This window comes from Oncorhynchus masou, chromosome 13 (assembly GCF_036934945.1).
Source record: "Oncorhynchus masou masou isolate Uvic2021 chromosome 13, UVic_Omas_1.1, whole genome shotgun sequence".
NCBI classification, from domain to species: Eukaryota; Metazoa; Chordata; class Actinopteri; order Salmoniformes; family Salmonidae; genus Oncorhynchus; species Oncorhynchus masou.
Genome location: NC_088224.1, coordinates 10,609,069 through 10,629,767, shown reverse-complemented (window position 1 = coordinate 10,629,767; position 20,699 = coordinate 10,609,069). Strand labels below are relative to the sequence as shown.

The 20,699-nt window shown below is 46.5% G+C and overlaps 1 protein-coding gene across 7 annotated transcripts in view; it reads left to right on the top strand.

The window, feature by feature from the left end:
• LOC135551714 (zinc finger protein 40-like) overlaps nt 1-20,699 on the top strand; it is a 98,867-nt gene that overhangs the window by 35,143 nt on the left and 43,025 nt on the right. The window contains exons 1-2 of one of the 7 annotated variants that reach the window (XM_064982900.1): nt 1,435-1,933; nt 2,173-2,283. The exons of the other annotated variants lie outside the window; for them this stretch is intronic. Coding sequence (XP_064838972.1) covers nt 2,235-2,283 — 49 coding nt within the window. The 5' untranslated portion in view covers nt 1,435-1,933; nt 2,173-2,234. Of the gene's footprint in view, nt 1-1,434; nt 1,934-2,172; nt 2,284-20,699 lie in introns of those variants that run through there. 7 annotated transcript variants of the gene reach the window in all.

Sequence of the window (20,699 nt, the reverse complement as noted above, 5' to 3'; positions counted from 1 at the left end):
CATTAGTCCCTGTGCGTTAGCAACACGCATTAGTCCCCGTGTGTTAGCAGCACCCATTAGTCCCCGTGTGTTAGCAGCACCCATTAGTCCCTGTGCGTTAGCAACACGCATTAGTCCCCGTGTGTTAGCAGCACCCATTAGTCCCCGTGTGCTAGCAACACTCATTAGTCCCCGTGTGTTAGCAGCACCCATTAGTCCCCGTGTGCTAGCAGCACCCATTAGTCCCCGTGTGTTAGCAGCACCCATTAGTCCCCGTGTGTTAGCAGCACTCATTAGTCCCCGTGCGTTAGCAACACTCATTAGTCCCTGTGCGTTAGCAACACGCATTAGTCCCCGTGTGTTAGCAGCACCCATTAGTCCCCGTGCGTTAGCAATATGCATTAGTCCCTGTGCGTTAGCAGCACCCATTAGTCCCCGTGTGTTAGCAACACCCATTAGTCCCTGTGTGTTAGCAGCACCCATTAGTCCCCGTGTGTTAGCAGCACCCATTAGTCCCCGTGCGTTAGCAGCAACCATTAGTCCCTGTGCGTTAGCAGCACCCATTAGTCCCCGTGCGTTAGCAGCACCCATTAGTCCCCGTGCGTTAGCAGCACCCATTAGTCCCGTGCGTTAGCAGCACCCATTAGTCCCTGTGCGTTAGCAGCACCCATTAGTCCCGTGCGTTAGCAGCACCCATTAGTCCCGTGCGTTAGCAGCACCCATTAGTCCCTGTGCGATAGCAACACTCATTAGTCCCCCGTAGCGTTAGCAACAACCATTAGTCCCCGTGCGTTAGCAGCACCCATTAGTCCCTGTGCGTTAGCAGCACCCATTAGTCCCCGTGCGTTAGCAGCACCCATTAGTCCCCGTGTGTTAGCAGCAACCATTAGTCCCTGTGCCTTAGCAGCAACCATTAGTCCCTGTGCGTTAGCAGCACCCATTAGTCCCCGTGCGTTAGCAGCACCCATTAGTCCCCGTGCGTTAACAGCAACCATTAGTCCCCGTATGTTAGCAACACTCATTAGTCCCCGTGTGTTAGCAACACTCATTAGTCCCCGTGTGTTAGCAACACCCATTAGTCCACGTGTGTTAGCAGCAACCATTAGTCCCCGTGTGTTAGCAACACCCATTAGTCCCCGTGTGTTAGCAGCACCCATCAGTCCCCGTGCGTTAGCAACACCCATTAGTCCCCGTGCATGTATGTTTGAACTTTTATTGTCCTCGTTTGCTAGTGAACTGAGAGCTTGTTGTGAGGCAGCAGATTGTATCAATTCACAGGACAGATCAATGTGTATTTATAGCTGCTGTGGTGGCGTGGGAGGTTGCTGCTCATCACAAGTGGGTTAGTGGCTAATCTGCTGTTGACTGTGTGTGTGTGTGTGTCCCTCGCCACACATGAATAGGAATTAGTCACCAGAGCTTCTTTAGCCCTGCATCCTGCTTTGTTTTGGATTTGAGAGAAAAAAAACGAATGTTGCTCCGGTAGGAGAAGTCGGCACAGTGGCCGTCAGGGCTTTCCCTGATTTCAGAACAGGGGTTAAAAAGAACAGTGAGGGAGAGCGAGCAGGAAAGCAACGACAGAAAGAGAAGGGAAGTGTGACTTCTAGCTGGTGCTCAAGCAGAAGGAGAGGCAGTCAGAAGTGAGAACCAAAAGCTACGACTCTTATCTCAACTCACTCTGTGGAGGTTTGAGTGAGAGAGTTCACAGACAGACAGTTAGCCAGACGCTCTCTTTGCGTTCCACTCCGCTGTGGCGTTTCATGAGTTGAGGAGAGGGCAGGAAAGAATGTCAGACAGTTATTGGTCGAGGAGGAGAGTCTCTGGCTGACTTACTGAGAGGGTAATGTCAGGTGTTTCTCAGTAAACCACGTGTTATCTGACTCTGAGGAGAGAAGACACCCAGAGACTTCAGAACAGATTCCGACCACAGAACAGTTTTCTGCCATTTGCGAAGGTATTGTGATGTGCGTGAGTGTCTTTGTGCGTCTCTTTCATAGACTGTGTGTGTGTGTTGAGTTTTTTTGTTGTTGAGTGTGTGAGTGTGTGTTTGATTTATGGCTGTGTGCTATTGCAACAGGATTACAGTATGTACTCCTACAGTGGAGGTTGAGTTTTTCAGTTTCCTCCTACTGCATCTCTGGTTCTCATTGATCCCCTCTTTGTTTACCTCCTCTCCTGTCTGATCTACCCAAGAAAACCATTGGTCATCTACAAAACATACAGAATGCTGCAGCACGGGTACTGACCAAGACCAGATGGAGAGAACACATTACACCAGTTCTAAGGTCTCTGTACTGGCTGCCTGTGAGTTTAATAATTAATTTATAGATTCTTCTATCGGTTTTTTAAATCAATCCACGATTGTACACCCCAATACATGTCAGACATGTACGTTCTGTACCCGGTAGATTTCTCTGGCACAGGTCTTTTAACTCTCCCAAAGCCTAGGACCAAGAGGCATGGAGAGGCAGCCTGTAGTTACTATTCCCCCAGGCTGCCAGAGAACTTGAGGGGGGCCGAAACTGTGGACATATTTTAAAGAGATTTTAAAACACACCGGTGATATTCTATCCAGGTGGAGGTGGTATTGATGGCCTTCTTTTCTCCCGTTCTTTTTCATAGTTTTTGAAAGATAAGAGCAGGGTGGTATGTTATGAATCGTGTGTAATACCCTCTTAGAGGCCTGTGTGTTTCTAAGTGTAATAAGTCAAAATAAGCAAGCATATGTTGTTCATTACAACATGGTGGTGGTGTTCTGTTCTGTCATCACAACCTGGAGGTGGTGGTGGTTTGTTCTGTCGTCACAACCTGGAGGTGGTGGTGGTGTTCTGTCGTCACAACCTGGAGGTGGCGGTGTTCTGTTCTGTCATCACAACCTGGAGGTGGCGGTGTTCTGTCGTCACAACCTGGAGGTGGCGGTGTTCTGTCATCACAACCTGGAGGTGGTGGTGGTGTTCTGTCGTCACAACCTGGAGGTGGCGGTGTTCTGTCGTCACAACCTGGAGGTGGTGGTGTTCTGTTCTGTCGTCACAACCTGGAGGTGGCGGTGTTCTGTCGTCACAACCTGGAGGTGGCGGTGTTCTGTCGTCACAACCTGGAGGTGGCGGTGTTCTGTCGTCACAACCTGGAGGTGGCGGTGTTCTGTCGTCACAACCTGGAGGTGGCGGTGTTCTGTCGTCACAACCTGGAGGTGGCGGTGTTCTGTCGTCACAACCTGGAGGTGGCGGTGTTCTGTCGTCACAACCTGGAGGTGGCGGTGTTCTGTCGTCACAACCTGGAGGTGGCGGTGTTCTGTCGTCACAACCTGGAGGTGGCGGTGTTCTGTCGTCACAACCTGGAGGTGGCGGTGTTCTGTCGTCACAACCTGGAGGTGGCGGTGTTCTGTCGTCACAACCTGGAGGTGGCGGTGTTCTGTCGTCACAACATCTCGGTGTGTCTGCTGACCATGACATTAGCAGAACTGTTGATGTCAGTCAGGGGCTAACGACGCTAACTACTAATTCAGTCAGTCCATTAAGTGAATGACTGACTCCTTAAAGCAAGGCTTACTTACTGCACATGGCTGTGTGGTGTTTAACCAATGGGCAGAGTGATGTGGTGCCATCGAGAAGATGATCCCAGCCAGGATAAGCTGCTGGATTGTTCCAGTTAACAGTCACAGCCAAGTCCCTTAGATGAGAGGTGTGGGTGGAGCTGGTCTTGACTGACTCTTCCACACACCATGAGCTCATCAGATCTCCACTAGCCATGGTCTCCCTGCTTAACTTTAATGATGGTGTTTTAATTACATAATTTCCCCTGTAACTTCTGGTGGTGGTGGCTCTCCATCCTCCTCGACAAGGAAGCATTTATACCCTCTGCTAGGCTGTGTCCAATATGCCACCCTATTCCCTATATAGTGCGCTACGTTTGACCAGGGCCCATAGTGCTCGGGTCAAAAGTAGTGTACAATGTAATGAATAGGTTGCCATCCTAGATTTCTTTCAGAGGGTGAGAAGTTAATATCCCTTTATTGGCCACATTTAGAATGGTGGGGAAAACAAAATGGTAGGGAAAACAAAATGGTAGGGAAAACAAAATGGTGGGGGAAAACAAAATGGTGGGGGAAAACAAAATGGTGGGGGAAAACAAAATGGTGGGGGAAACAAAATGGTGTTGGAAAACATGCATACAGGATTTTGATATGCCATAACCATCTGGGTGCAGAAATACTCTGTAACAGTGGTCTGATACGACGACGTCAACATAATGTTCAGTGGATCTCTTTGTTTTGTTATTCTCTGATCCAAAAAGAGTTGGAGTGGAAAAAAGGGAGAAGGAGTGGAGGGGGAGAGAGATGGAAAGATTAAGAATCCGTTCCTCGGCTCTCCTCTCTCAGCGGTGTTCTGCTAGGTGTGATTATGTAACATTACCGCCTGCCTGCCTGCCTGTCGGTGAGGAAGGCACCGGTTAATAGTGTGAGGTCTGGTCAAAAGTAGTGCACTATATAGGGATTAGGGACACAACCAGAGCAGCTGCTGTAAAGCCCAGAGAGAAGCTACTGACCTGCCCACCAGTCTCCCTAGGCATGCCCACAGCACCCAGACACCAGTACAGTGCCAGTCTCCCTAGGCATGCCCACAGCACCCAGACACCAGTACAGTGCCAGTCTCCCTAGGCATGCCCACAGCACCCAGACACCAGTACAGTGCCAGTCTCCCTAGGCATGCCCACAGCACCCAGACACCAGTACAGTGCCAGTCTCCCTAGGCATGCCCACAGCACACAGTGAGCACCCAGGCAGACAACATATTACAGAACACCAGAACAGAACGCCAGAACAGAGCGCCAGAACAGAGCGCCAGAGCAGAGCGCCAGAGCAGAGCGCCAGAGCAGAGCGCCAGAGCAGAGCGCCAGAACAGAGCACCAGAACAGAGCACCAGAACAGAGCACCAGAACAGAACAGAACGCCAGAACAGAGCGCCAGAACAGAGCGCCAGAGCAGAGCGCCAGAGCAGAGCGCCAGAGCAGAGCGCCAGAGCAGAGCGCCAGAGCAGAGCGCCAGAGCAGAGCGCCAGAGCAGAGCGCCAGAGCAGAGCGCCAGAACAGTGCGCCAGAACAGTGCACCAGAACACTATACCAGAACACCAGAACAGTGCACCAAAACACCAGAGCAGTGCACCGGAACACCAGAGCAGTGCACCGGAACACCAGAGCAGTGCACCAGAACACCAGAAGAGTACACCAGAAGAGTACACCAGAAGAGTACACCAGAAGAGTACACCAGAAGTGTACACCAGAAGTGTACACCAGAAGTGTACACCAGAAGTGTACACCAGAAGAGTACACCAGTATGCTCAGTTGACTTTACCTTACTCACTCTGATCTGTAAGATGTTGAGCTATTTAGGGTGTTTGATTTCTCCAATGCATGGCTGAGAAGTAGCGATGATAACCAGGGAAACGCCTGGTGTGATTACACCAGGAAGTGCAAAGGTACTGTAGGCCTAACACCTGTCAACTGAATGTAGAGGATGTGTTGAGTAGTCTGTGTATTGACTGTGGAATGCTGCTTTTTGCAACAATCAAACAGTTAATAGTGTATTTTTTTTTTACTTCCTTGTCTTTTCATACTCAGCAATATTCAGAGAATAAGACATTTTTTTATTTTTTTGTGCATTCAATTGTTCAAAACACAGGCTAACTGGTATTTATGCTTGATAAATGTATTGGTGGAGCAGTTCATTTCAGATGCGGTTCTGATCGTAAACCGTATTTGAGGCATACACTGCTATGCAGCCGACGCACTGCTATGCAGCCGACGCACTGCTATGCAGCCGACGCACTGCTATGCAGCCGACGCACTGCTATGCATACACTGCTATGCAGCCTCTGAGAGAATAGCCTCTGAAAGGGAATTGTAATAGAGGCCAGGAAGGTTTCTTGAATACAAGTTTTTTTCATTTTTCATTTTGTTACTTTGGATTGCTTCCAGAATGTTAAATACTGAACAAAAATATAAACGCAACACTCAACAATTACAACGATTTAGTGAGATACAGTTCATTTAAGGACGTCATTCAATTGAAATAAATTCATTAGCCCCTAATCTGTGGATTTCATATGACTGGGCAGGGGCACAGCCATGTGTGGGTCTGGGAGGGCATAGTCCCACCCACTTGGGAGCAAGGCTCACACACTGGGCAGCCAGGCCCAGCCAATCAGAACAAGTTTTTCCCCACAAAAGGGCGTTATTACAGACCGAAGTACTCCTCAGTTTCATCAGCTGTTCGGGTGGCTGGTCTCAGACGATCGCGCAGGTGAAGAAGCCGGATGTGGAGGTCCTAGGCTGTCATGGTTACACGTGGTCTGCAGTTGTGAGGCCAGTTGGACATACTGCCAAATTCTCTAAAACAATGTTGGAGGTGGCTTATGGTAGATAAATTAACATTAAATTATCTGGCAACAGCTCTATGGACATTCCTGCAGTCAGCATGCCAATTGCACGCTCCCTTAAAACTTGAGACATCTGTGGCATTGTGTTGTGTGACAGAACTGCACATTTTAAGTGGCCTTTTATTGTCCCCAGCACAAGGTGCAGCTGTGTAATGATCATGCTGTTTAATCAGCTTCTTGATATACCACAGCTGTCAGGTGGATGGATTATCTTGACAAAGGAGAAATGCTCACTAACAGGGATAGAAACAAATTTGTAGCACACATTTATTTCAGCTCATGAGACACGGGACCAACACGTTGCATGTTGTGTTTTATATTTTTGTTCAGTGTAGTAACACCACAGCTGTTAAGACAAACAACACAGTCAGAGTTGTTTGCCAGGTCTGAGAGAGAATTAAAAAAAAAAACTGTCTCCCAGAAAACCTGAATCTCCACTTCACCTGTTGAGTAAGAAGTTGGGCAGAAGGAAGTTGACAGAGCCTACACACACAGTACACACATACTGACAGTAATCACAGTACACATGCACACAGTACACACACACTGGGGAAATACAGTGTTTGGGTTGTGGCATTGTTGAGTGTGTCGTGTCTTTGGCATGGTTAAATTGAAGACTGTTATTTTATCAAATCAATTCTCTGTCATTATTACGTGATTAAACTAATCATGGAAATGTAATTAACTAGGAAGTCGGGGCACCAAGGAAAATCTGCACATTAGAGTTATAATTTTTCTAATATAACTCTTCAGATATTTTAATATCTGATCAATTAGTCTTCGAATAAATTATTCTTTACTTCACGCTAGTCTCATTCCAAACATCGTAAATTGTTGGTTATCTGCACAAACCCAGGCTTTACTATGAATCATCCATACACCAATTGTCTTAATCATTAATTTACTAACTAACTAAATAATCACAGACATGCATAAACAAACAGTAGATATGGTTACAAGGAAATGATAGGGGAGGTTCCCTCGTGGGCTAAGCCGATATGACGGCTCAGTGGACAAAGGGGAGTGGGTGTGGCCTGAGAAGGGCGGCAAAGACAAAAAGGAGTCCCTACATAGTTGATAATTATATTCATTGAAATGCTAATCCTTTGCACATGAACTCTCACTCATTCGGGAATAATTGCAATCAATATATATATTTACGCTCAGTGTGTCGTCGTGATCTCTGTTCGAATCGTCCGAGCGTCTCTCTCTGCTTCCCTGAAGCCTTTCGTGGAATAGATTTCTCGGCGGTTGTCTGTCTTCGCATCCCATGTTGACATAATTTCTAGCTGCAGACTAGTAATTAGTATCTAAGATTTGCTCTTATTCTGTCGGAATCGATAGTCTCAGAGTTGAACCATTTCCAGCTGTGTAGACAATGCTCCACGTGGTATGGTTAGGAATTCAACAACCATTACAACCTTAGATTATGCTGAGGTTTTTCGTGGTCTGAACTCAACCTGTGCCCCCTTGCTGTCCATCAGGTATGCGTGGTCTGAAGAGGATTTCTTCAGGTGGGGGTTTTATTCGTAACAGTAGAAAATGGCTGTCCCATGAGCCAGATCATGTCTGTGCTCATGGGGGCGGGCCAATGACTTAGTTAAACTTTAAAGGGAATATAATTCTCACACATTAACGGTTTAACATAGCATTACATCATTTCACAAATAATTTCATCTTTACTCCTTCATTTTATACAATAATTAGACGCAAACCTCATAACGGAGGCACCTGTATGAACAGAGTTATGGTAATGTGGCTGTATTGTCTTTCATGAGGTCACACACGAAACAAAACGGACCGGGTCGTAGCTGGCTTCTCCACCGACTATTTACACATTCTCCAAAACATGGCTATTGTTCAGTTCTCAAGTTCTGTGATGTAGAAGAAGTACCATTGTTCTACTGTGAAACTCTCTCTCTCTCTCTATACTGCCTGGCCAGGAGAAGAGAGTCTCCTCCAGGAATTTATGACCTGAGATAACAGAACCTGGGTGTAGGAGAGCGAACGTGAGGGTGCCGCGATCTTTAACCAGAAAGGGTCATGTCATGACAAGTGTCAGAGGTCATTGTTGGTCCTGTTGTGTGTTCAGACAATTAACATTGTGTGCATGTGTAGGTGTGTAGGTGTGCGCACGCATTTCTATGTGTGTGTGTGTGTGTGTGTGTGTGTGTGTGTGTGTGTGTGGACTGCTGCCAGAGAGACTGGCTCCCCGGGGCTAGAGGGGCTGGTCAGGGTTAACTGCAGCTAATTGCCCACTGCCCACAGCAATATGGTTGATGAGTATCGAGGGGACTGGGAGCAACCAGTCCACTGTCACTCAGAGAGAAGTGGATTAAGGGATGAGAGAACCAGGGATGAGAGAACTGACATGGCTGGAATGGAATAGTGTTCCTGTTGTCTTCAGTTTTCACACAAGGTAACTACTGCTGATTTCAGTTGTTAGTTGACCAGGACCTTAGAGTTCTATCTGGCTCACTTCTCAAGACCAAATTATTGACCAGAACCTTGGAGGTCTTCACTACATGACCAAAAGTATGTGGACACCTGCTCGTTGAACATCTCATTCCAAAATCATAGGCATTAATATGGAGTTGGCTTTCCACTAGATATTGGAACATTGATGCGGGGACTTGCTTCCTTTCAGCCACAAGAGCATTAGTGTGGTTGGGCACTGATGTTAGGCGATTAGGCCTGGCTCACAATCGGTGGGGTTGAGATCAGGGCTCTGTGCAGGCCAGTCAAGTTCTTCCACAATGAACTTTACAAAACATTTATGTTTTGACCTCGCTTTGTGCACGGGGGCATTGTCATGCTGAAATAGGAAAGGGCCTTCCCCAAGCTATTGCCACAAAGTGGGGTGGCAGGGTAGCCTAGTGGTTAGAGCGTTGGACTAGTTACTGAAAAGTTGCAAGTTCAAATCTTGAGCTGACAAGGTACAAATCTGTCGTTTTGCCTCTGAACAGACAGTTAACCCACATTTCATAGGCCGTCATTGAAAATAAGAATTTGTTCTTAACTGACTTGCCAAGTTAAATAAAGGTAAAATAAAAATAAATAAAAAAGTTGGAAGCACAGAATTGTCTATAATGTCATTGTATGCTGAAGTGTTAAGATTTCACAGGAACTAAGGGACCTCGCCTAATTCATGAAAAACAGCCACCAAACTTTACAGTTAGCACTATGCATTGTGGCAGGTAGTGTTCTCCCGGCACCCGCCAAACCCTGATTTCCAGATGGTGAAGGGGGATTTATCACTCCAGAGAAAGTATTTCTACTGCTCCAGAGTCCAATGGCTCCACTCCAGCCTATGCTTGGCATTGTGCATGGCTATCTTAGGCTTGTGTTTGGCTGCTCGACCATGGAAACCCATTTCATCAATGTCCACAGTTCTTGTGCTGACGTTGCGTCCATAGGCAGTTTGGAACTCGGTAGTCCAGTCTTTCAAATCGAGGACAGGCGTTTTTCACGCCCTAGACGCTTCAGTACTCAGCGATCCAGTTCTGTGAGCTTGTGTAGCCTACCACTGCGTTGTTGCTCCTAGACCAGGTGTGCCCAACCTTCTTTGACATGAAGATCTACTTCTTCATTTTCCAGCCTGATGAGATCTACCAGGTAGTAGCTATGGACCTGCTACTAGGATACCTATTTGATACCCAAGTATAATGTGGACTAATAACATGTTGTTCACAAATAAGTGCATCTAATTTAATTTCCTACCTTTTTTTGGTGTGACTTTTGGCATTGGGTGGAAGCAAGTCGTTTTTCCTAGTCAGGGCTGTAGCAACTTGTTGCAAGTCTCATGCAGGCCACACGGTGGTCATCCGTCATAGTAGATCTGTACCTGGCCTTCATTGTCCTTATGTGAGACTCAGAGGAAGGTAGATCCAAAAAATGGCTGATAAGTTGAGAGCCCATTTTCTTATGTTTGGATACTTCTCCTCTAGAAGTAGCTCCCAGAACTCTTCCTTCATCTCAGTGGTTCTTCTGGATTTCAGCTGAATGTCATTTTGAAGGGTGAACATTTCAGTTTCTGCTATAATTGTATCCAACTGAAAAAGGGATCCCATTTTGGAGGCAATGACTTCCACATTTATGTCTGTGCCTAACGGAAATTATATACACGTGGCAATAGGCTCAAGTGATGCAAAGTCAGTGAAACGATTGTCAAACTCAGATAGGATGCTCTGGACTTGCTCCATGTAACGTGCACTGTCGAGTTGTAGATTGCATTTAAAGGTGTTCACAGAGCTGATCATGTTGATTTACAATTAATTAAGCATGTAAGTTAGGTCAGTGAGAGGAGCTAAATCCAGGAGCCACTGTGTCTCCTCTCGCGGTGCATATTCTGCATGTTTGGAGACCTTTAGAAACTCCTTGATTTCAGGCAACAACTCACTGAATCTTCCTAAAAATGTACTTTTTTTAACCTTTATGTAACTAGGCAAGTCAGAACAAACTCTTATTTTCAATGACGGCCTAGGAACAGTGGGTTAACTGCCTGTTCAGGGGCAGAACAACAGATTTGAACTTGCAACCGGGGGTTTGAACTTGCAACCTTCCGCTTACTAGTCCAACACTCTAACCACTAGGCTACCCTGCCGCCCCAGCCACCGCACACCCGCCACACAGGTCTGTGTGCTTTGCTTCAGTCTCTTCTAAGTGGCCGTAAAATAGGCTGTGCTGTAGGCGTCTTGATCGAATAGAACACACAATCTTCATCGCAACATCATCACCTCTTTCATGTTTAACATCTTCCCGCACAAAGCTTGCTGATGAATTACGCAGGGATAACTAAGAAAGTCCGGGAAAGAATCCTCTTGTTTGCACAATGCAACGAACACTAATGCGGCCTACCATAGCAGGTGCCCCATCCGTAGTCATGGAGACAAGCTTACAAAAGGGCAGTTGGAATTTGTTAGCAAACTCCACGAAAGCTTGAAAAATATATTCGCCCCTTGTATGTCCTTTCACTGACAAAATGGCAAGTAGTTCCTCCTTTGTACTCATGTTGTCATTTACCATTCTGATGAAAATGCAGAACTGAGCCACACCTACCATATCTGTGTACTCGTCCAACTGGAGGGAACACTGGCTGTTGTCAATATCCTTCTTCAGTTGATCCTCGAGGTTCTCCGCTATTCCCTCACATCTTCTTGTCACCGTATTTTCTGGACAACTGAATGTCATTGATGGCGACCGTAGTTTCAGTCTTATTCTTAAAATCCCCAAACAGCGAGTCTGCAGCCTCAGTAAATGCATCCTTGATCATCTCCCCATCATTTGAACATCTTTTTATGCTTAGCAAGAACGTGACTCGCACAATAAGATGCTATGGTTGCCGCCTTCCCTTTGGTCACTGGCCTTGTGAAAATTGACTTCTGCGCTGCCCTTTGGTCACTGGCCTTGTGAAAATTGACTGCTGCACTGCCCTTTGGACACTGGCCTTGTGAAAATTGACTGCTGCACTGCCCTTTGGTCACTGGCCTTGTGAAAATTGACTGCTGCACTGCCCTTTGGACACTGGCCTTGTGAAAATTGACTGCTTGTGAAAATTGACTGCTGCATTGCCCTTTGGTCACTGGCCTTGTGAAAATTGACTGCTGCACTGCCAGTTATTTTTTGTTGTTGTTCTTTCTTCTTTGTACTTTAGTCTTGCTGAAAAATCTCTTTCCTGGGTTTTGTGTGTGTGTGGTTTTAACATGTCGTTCCATGTTTCCTTTCTTTGGGATAGCAATTCTATTATGGCAGATGAGGTACACACATTTTAGTCGGTTACGGAACAGCATGGTAGTCGGTTACGGAACAGCATGGTAGTCGGTTACGGAACAGCATGGTAGTCGGTTACGGAACAGCATGGTAGTCGGTTACGGAACAGCATGGTAGTCGGTTACGGAACAGCATGGTAGTCGGTTACGGAACAGCATGGTAGTCGGTTACGGAACAGCATGGTAGTCGGTTACAGAACAGCATGGTAGTCGGTTACAGAGCAGCATGGTAGTCGGTTATAGAACAGCATGGTAGTTGGTTATCGAACAGCATGGTAGTTGGTTATAGAACAGCATGGTAGTTGGTTATAGAACAGCATGGTAGTTGGTTATCGAACAGCATGGTAGTTGGTTATAGAACAGCATGGTAGTTGGTTATAGAACAGCATGGTAGTCGGTTATATAGAACAGCATGGTAGTCGGTTATCGAATAGCATGGTAGTCGGTTATATAGAACAGCATGGTAGTCTGTTATATAGAACAGCATGGTAGTCGGTTATAGATCAGCATGGTAGTCGGTTATATAGAACACCATGGTAGTCGGTTATCGAACAGCATGGTAGTCGGTTACAGAACAGCATGGTAGTTGGTTATAGAACAGCATGGTATTTGGTTATCGAACAGCATGGTAGCTGGTTATCGAACAGCATGGTAGTTGGTTATAGATCAGCATGGTAGTCGGTTATATAGAACAGCATGGTAGTTGTTTATAGATCAGCATGGTAGTCGGTTATATAGAACAGCATGGTAGTCGGTTATCGAACAGCATGGTAGTCGGTTATAGAACAGCATGGTAGTTGGTTACAGAGCAGCATGGTAGTCGGTTACAGAGCTGCATGGTAGTCGGTTACAGAGCTGCATGGTAGTCGGTTACAGAACAGCATGGTAGTTGGTTACAGAACAGCATGGTAGTTGGTTACAGAACAGCATGGTAGTCGGTTACAGAACAGCATGGTAGTCGGTTACAGAACAGCATGGTAGTCGGTTACAGAACAGCATGGTAGTCGGTTACTGAACAGCATGGTAGTCGGTTACTGAGCAGCATGGTAGTCGGTTACGGAGCAGCATGGTAGTCGGTTACGGAGCAGCATGGTAGTCGGTTACGGAACAGCATGGTATCGATTCTGGAACAGCATGGTAGTCGGATTCGGAACAGCATGGTAGTCGGTTCGGAACAGCATGGTAGTCGGTTACGGAACAGCATGGTATTCGATTCGGAACAGCATGGTAGTCGATTCGGAACAGCATGGTAGTCGGTTACGGAACAGCATGGTAGTCGGTTCGGAACAGCATGGTAGTCGGTTACGGAACAGCATGGTAGTCGGTTACGGAACAGCATGGTAGTCGGTTACAGAACAGCATGGTAGTTGGTTACAGAACAGCATGGTAGTTGGTTATAGAACAGCATGGTAGTTGGTTATAGAACAGCATGGTAGTTGGTTACAGAACAGCATGGTAGTTGGTTACAGAACAGCATGGTAGTTGGTTATCGAACAGCATGGTAGTCGGTTATATAGAACAGCATGGTAGTCGGTTATCGAATAGCATGGTAGTCGGTTATATAGAACAGCATGGTAGTCTGTTATATAGAACAGCATGGTAGTTGTTTATAGATCAGCATGGTAGTCGGTTATATAGAACAGCATGGTAGTCGGTTATCGAACAGCATGGTAGTTGGTTACAGAACAGCATGGTAGTCGGTTATTGAACAGCATGGTAGTCGGTTATCGAACAGCATGGTAGCTGGTTATCGAACAGCATGGTAGTTGGTTATAGATCAGCATGGTAGTCGGTTATATAGAACAGCATGGTAGTTGTTTATAGATCAGCATGGTAGTCGGTTATATAGAACAGCATGGTAGTCGGTTATCGAACAGCATGGTAGTCGGTTATAGAACAGCATGGTAGTTGGTTACAGAGCAGCATGGTAGTCGGTTACAGAGCTGCATGGTAGTCGGTTACAGAACAGCATGGTAGTTGGTTACAGAACAGCATGGTAGTCGGTTACAGAACAGCATGGTAGTCGGTTACAGAACAGCATGGTAGTCGGTTACTGAACAGCATGGTAGTCGGTTACGGAGCAGCATGGTAGTCGGTTATATAGAACAGCATGGTAGTCGGTTATATAGAACAGCATGGTAGTCGGTTACTGAGCAGCATGGTAGTCGGTTACGGAGCAGCATGGTAGTCGGTTACGGAGCAGCATGGTAGTCGGTTACGGAGCAGCGTGGTAGTCGGTTACGGAACAGCGTGGTAGTCGGTTACAGAACAGCGTGGTAGTCGGTTACAGAACAGCGTGGTAGTCGGTTACAGAACAGCGTGGTAGTCGGTTACAGAACAGCATGGTAGTCGGTTACAGAACAGCATGGTAGTCGGTTACAGAACAGCATGGTAGTCGGTTACCGAACAGCATGGTAGTTGGTTACGGAACAGCATGGTAGTTGGTTACAGAACAGCATGGTAGTCGGTTACAGAACAGCATGGTAGTCGGTTACCGAACAGCATGGTAGTCGGTTACCGAACAGCATGGTGGTTGGTTACGGAACAGCATGGTAGTTGGTTACAGAACAGCATGGTAGTCGGTTACAGAACAGCATGGTAGTTGGTTTTTGAAGGTAATATTAGTGACAAACTCACACCCCGTGCTGAACTTCCTGGACTAGTATGAATGACAATTTGTCCAAAATGCCACCCTATTCCCTACGTGTCCAGGTCAAGAGTAGTGCACTATATAGGGAATAGGGTGCCATTTTGTAGGGACAGCCCTGCAGTGTGAGTTGAGTGACAGACTTCTCCAAACTATTTGCCTCTGCTAATGACTGCATCGACGTAGAGCTTAGCTTTTGTCAAGTGTGCAGAAGACAAGCCAATCTCGTGCTAAAGTATTTCTAATTAATTAACGTGATTAGGGAATGTATGAAATAAAACCTTATCATAGTCTGAGCCGAAACGACAGACCCCCTCCCCCATATTTCCACCACTGATCTGAAGTGTGTGTGTGTGTGACTGTGTGTGAAGTTTGTTTTCACACGGAATCTAATGAAACGTGCCTCTTGCCCCACACGGCCCAGGTCTCCTTGGTCACCGTTGATGACACGCTGGCCGTCGCTCTGTGGAGTCAGTTGAGTGGAACAGCAGTCTGGATGTTGGTTCTGGTTCACGGCCCCCAGGAGAACCCAGCGATGGGGAACTTGAGACCCCATCGATTTTTTTGTTTGTTGCCGTGTGGCTTTTTTCATTCCCCTCTTTTGGGTTTTACACAATGAAAAGAAACGAGTGCGTGACTGTGTAGTACTGTACAGTTGGGATGGCTGTAGTATTTCAATGGTCATTTCTAGCAAATACAATTAGGGCTGCTACGTGGCTAAAATCTAATATTACATTAAAATATCTTCCAGAAATGTGATTTTTCAGTTCCGTAACACCTTCCATGAACGGCTATAAGGAAAACAAACTATCATTTTATCTCTGCTTGGCCATGTGTGTGTTGCTTTGGCAGTCTGTCTCTCTATTCGTACAGGACATATTTTCGGAGGCTAAATATGTCTTGTCTAACAGAGATGGAAGTTGCAGAATTCACATTTGTGGCCACCCCCGCTTGCGCGCGCGCACACACACACACACACACACACACAAAGTGCTGGGTGGTACGTGTGTTTGTTGGAAATCAAATGTGTGTTTTGACTAGGTGTTGTTTGGATGTGGTTGATCTGTTGCTTTGTGAAAATGCATGTTGCGTGGGCCTGTGTTTTTTTTGTTCACATGCGTAGTAGCAGACCAATCACATAGTAGCTCCCTGATTGAGAAGGGGAAGTAGTCAGATCAGTAGGGGTGTCCCTGAGCCATCAGTACATGTAGCACTAGCCTTGTGTGTGCGTGTGTCCTTTGGGTGGTGGACCATTCTTCATATAATCACAGGAAACTGTTGAGCGTGAAAAACCCAGCAGCGTTGCAGTTCTTGACACAAACCGGTGTGCCTGGCACCTACTAGCATTACCTCGTTCAAAGGCACTTCAATCTTTTGAATGGCACACATACACAGTCCATGTCTTAGGGCTTAACATTCTGTCTTTAACCAGTCTCCTCCCCTTCATCTACACGGATTGAAGTGGATTTAACAAATGACATCAATAAGAGATCGTGGCTTTCACCTGGATTCACCTGGTCAGTCCATGTCATGGAAAGAGCAGGTGTTCTTAATGTTTTGTACACTGTGTGTGTGTGTGTGTGTGTGTGTGTGTGTGTGTGTGTGTGTGTGTGTATATGAGTGTGTGTGTGTGTGTGTGTGTGTGTGTGTGTGTGTGTGTGTGTGTGTGTGTGTGTGTGTGTGTGTGTGTGTGTATATGAGTGTGTGTATGAGTGTCTACTCTCTTGTCTTAATGTTATCTCCTTTGCATCTGCAGGACACTAGTCTCTCATTGTTAAAAATTAGCCAGTCAGATGACTGACCATAGCAACCTGTTGTTATCTTAGCTCCCTGTTAGACTATCTAAGATAACAACAGGTTGTATAGTCACTGTTATTATAGCCCCCTGTTAGACTATCTAAGATAACAACAGGTTGTATAGTCACTGTTATTATAGCCCCCTGTTAGACTATCTAAGATAACAACAGGTTGTATAGTCACTGTTATTATAGCCCCCTGTTAGACTATCTAAGATAACAACAGGCTGTATAGTCACTGTTATTATAGCCCCCTGTTAGACTATCTAAGATAACAACAGGCTGTATAGTCACTGTTATTATAGCCCCCTGTTAGACTATCTAAGATAACAACAGGTTGTATAGTCACTGTTATTATAGCCCCCTGTTAGACTATCTAAGATAACAACAGGTTGTATAGTCACTGTTATTATAGCCCCCTGTTAGACTATCTAAGATAACAACAGGTTGTAAAGTCACTGTTATTATAGCCCCCTGTTAGACTATCTAAGATAACAACAGGCTGTATAGTCACTGTTATTATAGCCCCCTGTTAGACTATCTAAGATAACAACAGGTTGTATAGTCACTGTTATTATAGCCCCTGTTAGACTATCTAAGATAACAACAGGTTGTATAGTCACTGTTATTATAGCCCCCTGTTAGACTATCTAAGATAACAACAGGTTGTATAGTCACTGTTATTATAGCCCCCTGTTAGACTATCTAAGATAACAACAGGCTGTATAGTCACTGTTATTATAGCCCCCTGTTAGACTATCTAAGATAACAACAGGTTGTATAGTCACTGTTATTATAGCCCCCTGTTAGACTATCTAAGATAACAACAGGTTGTATAGTCACTGTTATTATAGCCCCCTGTTAGACTATCTAAGATAACAACAGGCTGTATAGTCACTGTTATTATAGCCCCCTGTTAGACTATCTAAGATAACAACAGGTTGTATAGTCACTGTTATTATAGCCCCCTGTTAGACTATCTAAGATAACAACAGGCTGTATAGTCACTGTTATTATAGCCCCCTGTTAGACTATCTAAGATAACAACAGGTTGTATAGTCACTGTTATTATAGCCCCCTGTTAGACTATCTAAGATAACAACAGGTTGTATAGTCACTGTTATTATAGCCCCCTGTTAGACTATCTAAGATAACAGTGACAGACAGCTAGACCCACCATTTGTATCTAACGTATTAATGTTCCAGTGTTTACCGTACATCTGCCCTGGGGGGGGGGTTCTGTGACTGTGTGTGTGGAGGGGGGTTCTGTGACTGTGTGTGTGTGGGGGGTTCTGTGACTGTGTGTGTGTGTGTGTGTGTGTGTGTGTGTGGGGGGGGGGGGGTTCTGTGACAGTGTGTGTGTGGGGGGTTCTGTGACTATGTGTGTGGGGGGAGGGGGTTCTGTGACTGTGTGTGGGGGGTTCTGTGACTGTGTGTGTGTGTGTGTGTGTGTGGGGGGGGGGTTCTGTGACTGTGTGTGTGGGGGGAGGGAGGGTTCTGTGACAGTGTGTGTGTGGGGGGTTCTGTGACTATGTGTGTGGGGGGGGAGGGGGGTTCTGTGACTGTGTGTGGGGGGGGTGGTTCTGTGACTGTGTGTGGGGGGGGTGGGTTCTGTGACTGTGTGGGTGGGGTTTCTGTGACTGTGTGTGTCTGTCGGGCGCTGCCTGTGTGGGGGTTTCTCCTCCATTTACATCACCTCCATCTCCCTCCCTCACAGTGACAGAAAACAGAAGGGGGGGGGCAGTTGCCTGCTGCTATCTCATCTGCAGCAAGTCTATTATTTATTCTCTCTATCATGAATTCTCTATCCCTCCCTCTCTATCTTTTTCTCTCTCTGTCCCTTTCTCTATCTTTCCATCCGACCCTCTCTCTGTCTCTGACTCTGTCTCTGTTTCTCTGTTTCTCTGTTTCTCTGTTTCTCTGTCTCTCTGTTTCTCTGTTTCTCTGTCTCTCTGACTCTGTCTCTCTGACTCTCTATCTCTGACTCTCTATCTCTGACTCTCTGTCTCTCTGACTCTCTGTCTCTCTGACTCTCTGTCTCTCTGACTCTCTGTCTCTGACTCTCTGTCTCTGACTCTCTGTCTCTGACTCTCTGTTTTTCTTCATGGCATACAGTAATGGTACAGCCACCAGTATAATGCTGGGCTCAGCAGCCAGCCGTTAGCCAGGTCCTGTCTGTCCCCGGACAGCAGCCAGCCGTGTTCTACAACCACACCCCAGTGTGACCAGTGTAACTCAACCAGACCCAGTGTTCTATAACCACTCCCCAGTGTGACCAGTGTAACTCAACCAGACCCAGTGTTCTATAACCACTCCCCAGTGTGACCAGTGTAACTCAACCAGACCCAGTGTTCTATAACCACACCCCAGTGTGACCAGTGTAACTCAACCAGACCCAGTGTTCTATAACCACACCCCTCTGTGACCAGTGTAACTCAACCAGACCCAGTGTTCTATAACCACACCCCTCTGTGACCAGTGTAACTCAACCAGACCCAGTGTGACCAGTGTAACTCAACCAGACCCAGTGTTCTATAACCACTCCCCAGTGTGACCAGTGTAACTCAACCAGACCCAGTGTGACCAGTGTAACTCAACCAGACCCAGTGTTCTATAACCACACCCCTCTGTGACCAGTGTAACTCAACCAGACCCAGTGTGACCAGTGTAACTCAACCAGACCCAGTGTTCTATAACCACTCCCCAGTGTGACCAGTGTAACTCAACCAGACCCAGTGTGACCAGTGTAACTCAACCAGACCCAGTGTGACCAGTGTAACTCAACCAGACCCAGTATTCTATAACCACTCCCCAGTGTGACCAGTGTAACTCAACCAGCCCCAGTGTTCTATAACCACTCCCCAGTGTGACCAGTGTAACTCAACCAGACCCAGTGTTCTATAACCACACCCAGTGTGACCAGTGTAACTCAACCAGACCCAGTGTGACCAGTGTAACTCAACCAGACCCAGTGTTCTATAACCACTCCCCAGTGTGACCAGTGTAACTCAACCAGACCCAGTGTTCTACAACCACTCCCTAGTGTGACCAGTGTAACTCAACCAGACCCAGTGTTCTATAACCACTCCCCAGTGTGACCAGTGTAACTCAACCAGACCCAGTGTGACCAGTGTAACTCAACCAGACCCAGTGTGACCAGTGTAACTCAACCAGACCCAGTGTTCTATAACCACACCCAGTGTGACCAGTGTAACTCAACCAGACCCAGTGTGACCAGTGTAACTCAACCAGACCCAGTGTTCTATAACCACTCCCCAGTGTGACCAGTGTAACTCAACCAGACCCAGTGTTCTATAACCACTCCCTAGTGTGACCAGTGTAACTCAACCAGACCCAGTGTTCTATAACCACACCCAGTGTGACCAGTGTAACTCAACCAGCCCCAGTGTTCTATAACCACACCCAGTGTGACCAGTGTAACTCAACCAGACCCAGTGTGACCAGTGTAACTCAACCAGACCCAGTGTTCTATAACCACTCCCCAGTGTGACCAGTGTAACTCAACCAGACCCAGTGTGACCAGTGTAACTCAACCAGACCCAGTGTTCTATAACCACTCCCCAGTGTGACCAGTGTAACTCAACCAGACCCAGTGTTCTATAACCACTCCCCAGTGTGACCAGTGTAACTCAACCAGACCCAGTGTTCTATAACCACTCCCCAGTGTGACCAGTGTAACTCAACCAGACCCAGTGTTCTACAACCACACCCCAGTGTGACCAGTGTAACTCAACCAGACCCAGTGTTCTATAACCACTCCCCAGTGTGACCAGTGTAACTCAACCAGACCCAGTGTTCTATAACCACTCCCCAGTGTGACCAGTGTAACTCAACCAGACCCAGTGTGACCAGTGTAACTCAACCAGACCCATTGTGACCAGTATAACTCAACCAGACCCAGTGTTCTATAACCACTCCCCAGTGTGACCAGTGTAACTCAACCAGACCCATTGTGACCAGTATAACTCAACCAGACCCAGTGTTCTATAACCACTCCCCAGTGTGACCAGTGTAACTCAACCAGTCCCCATTACAGCTCTATTTAATGTTAATG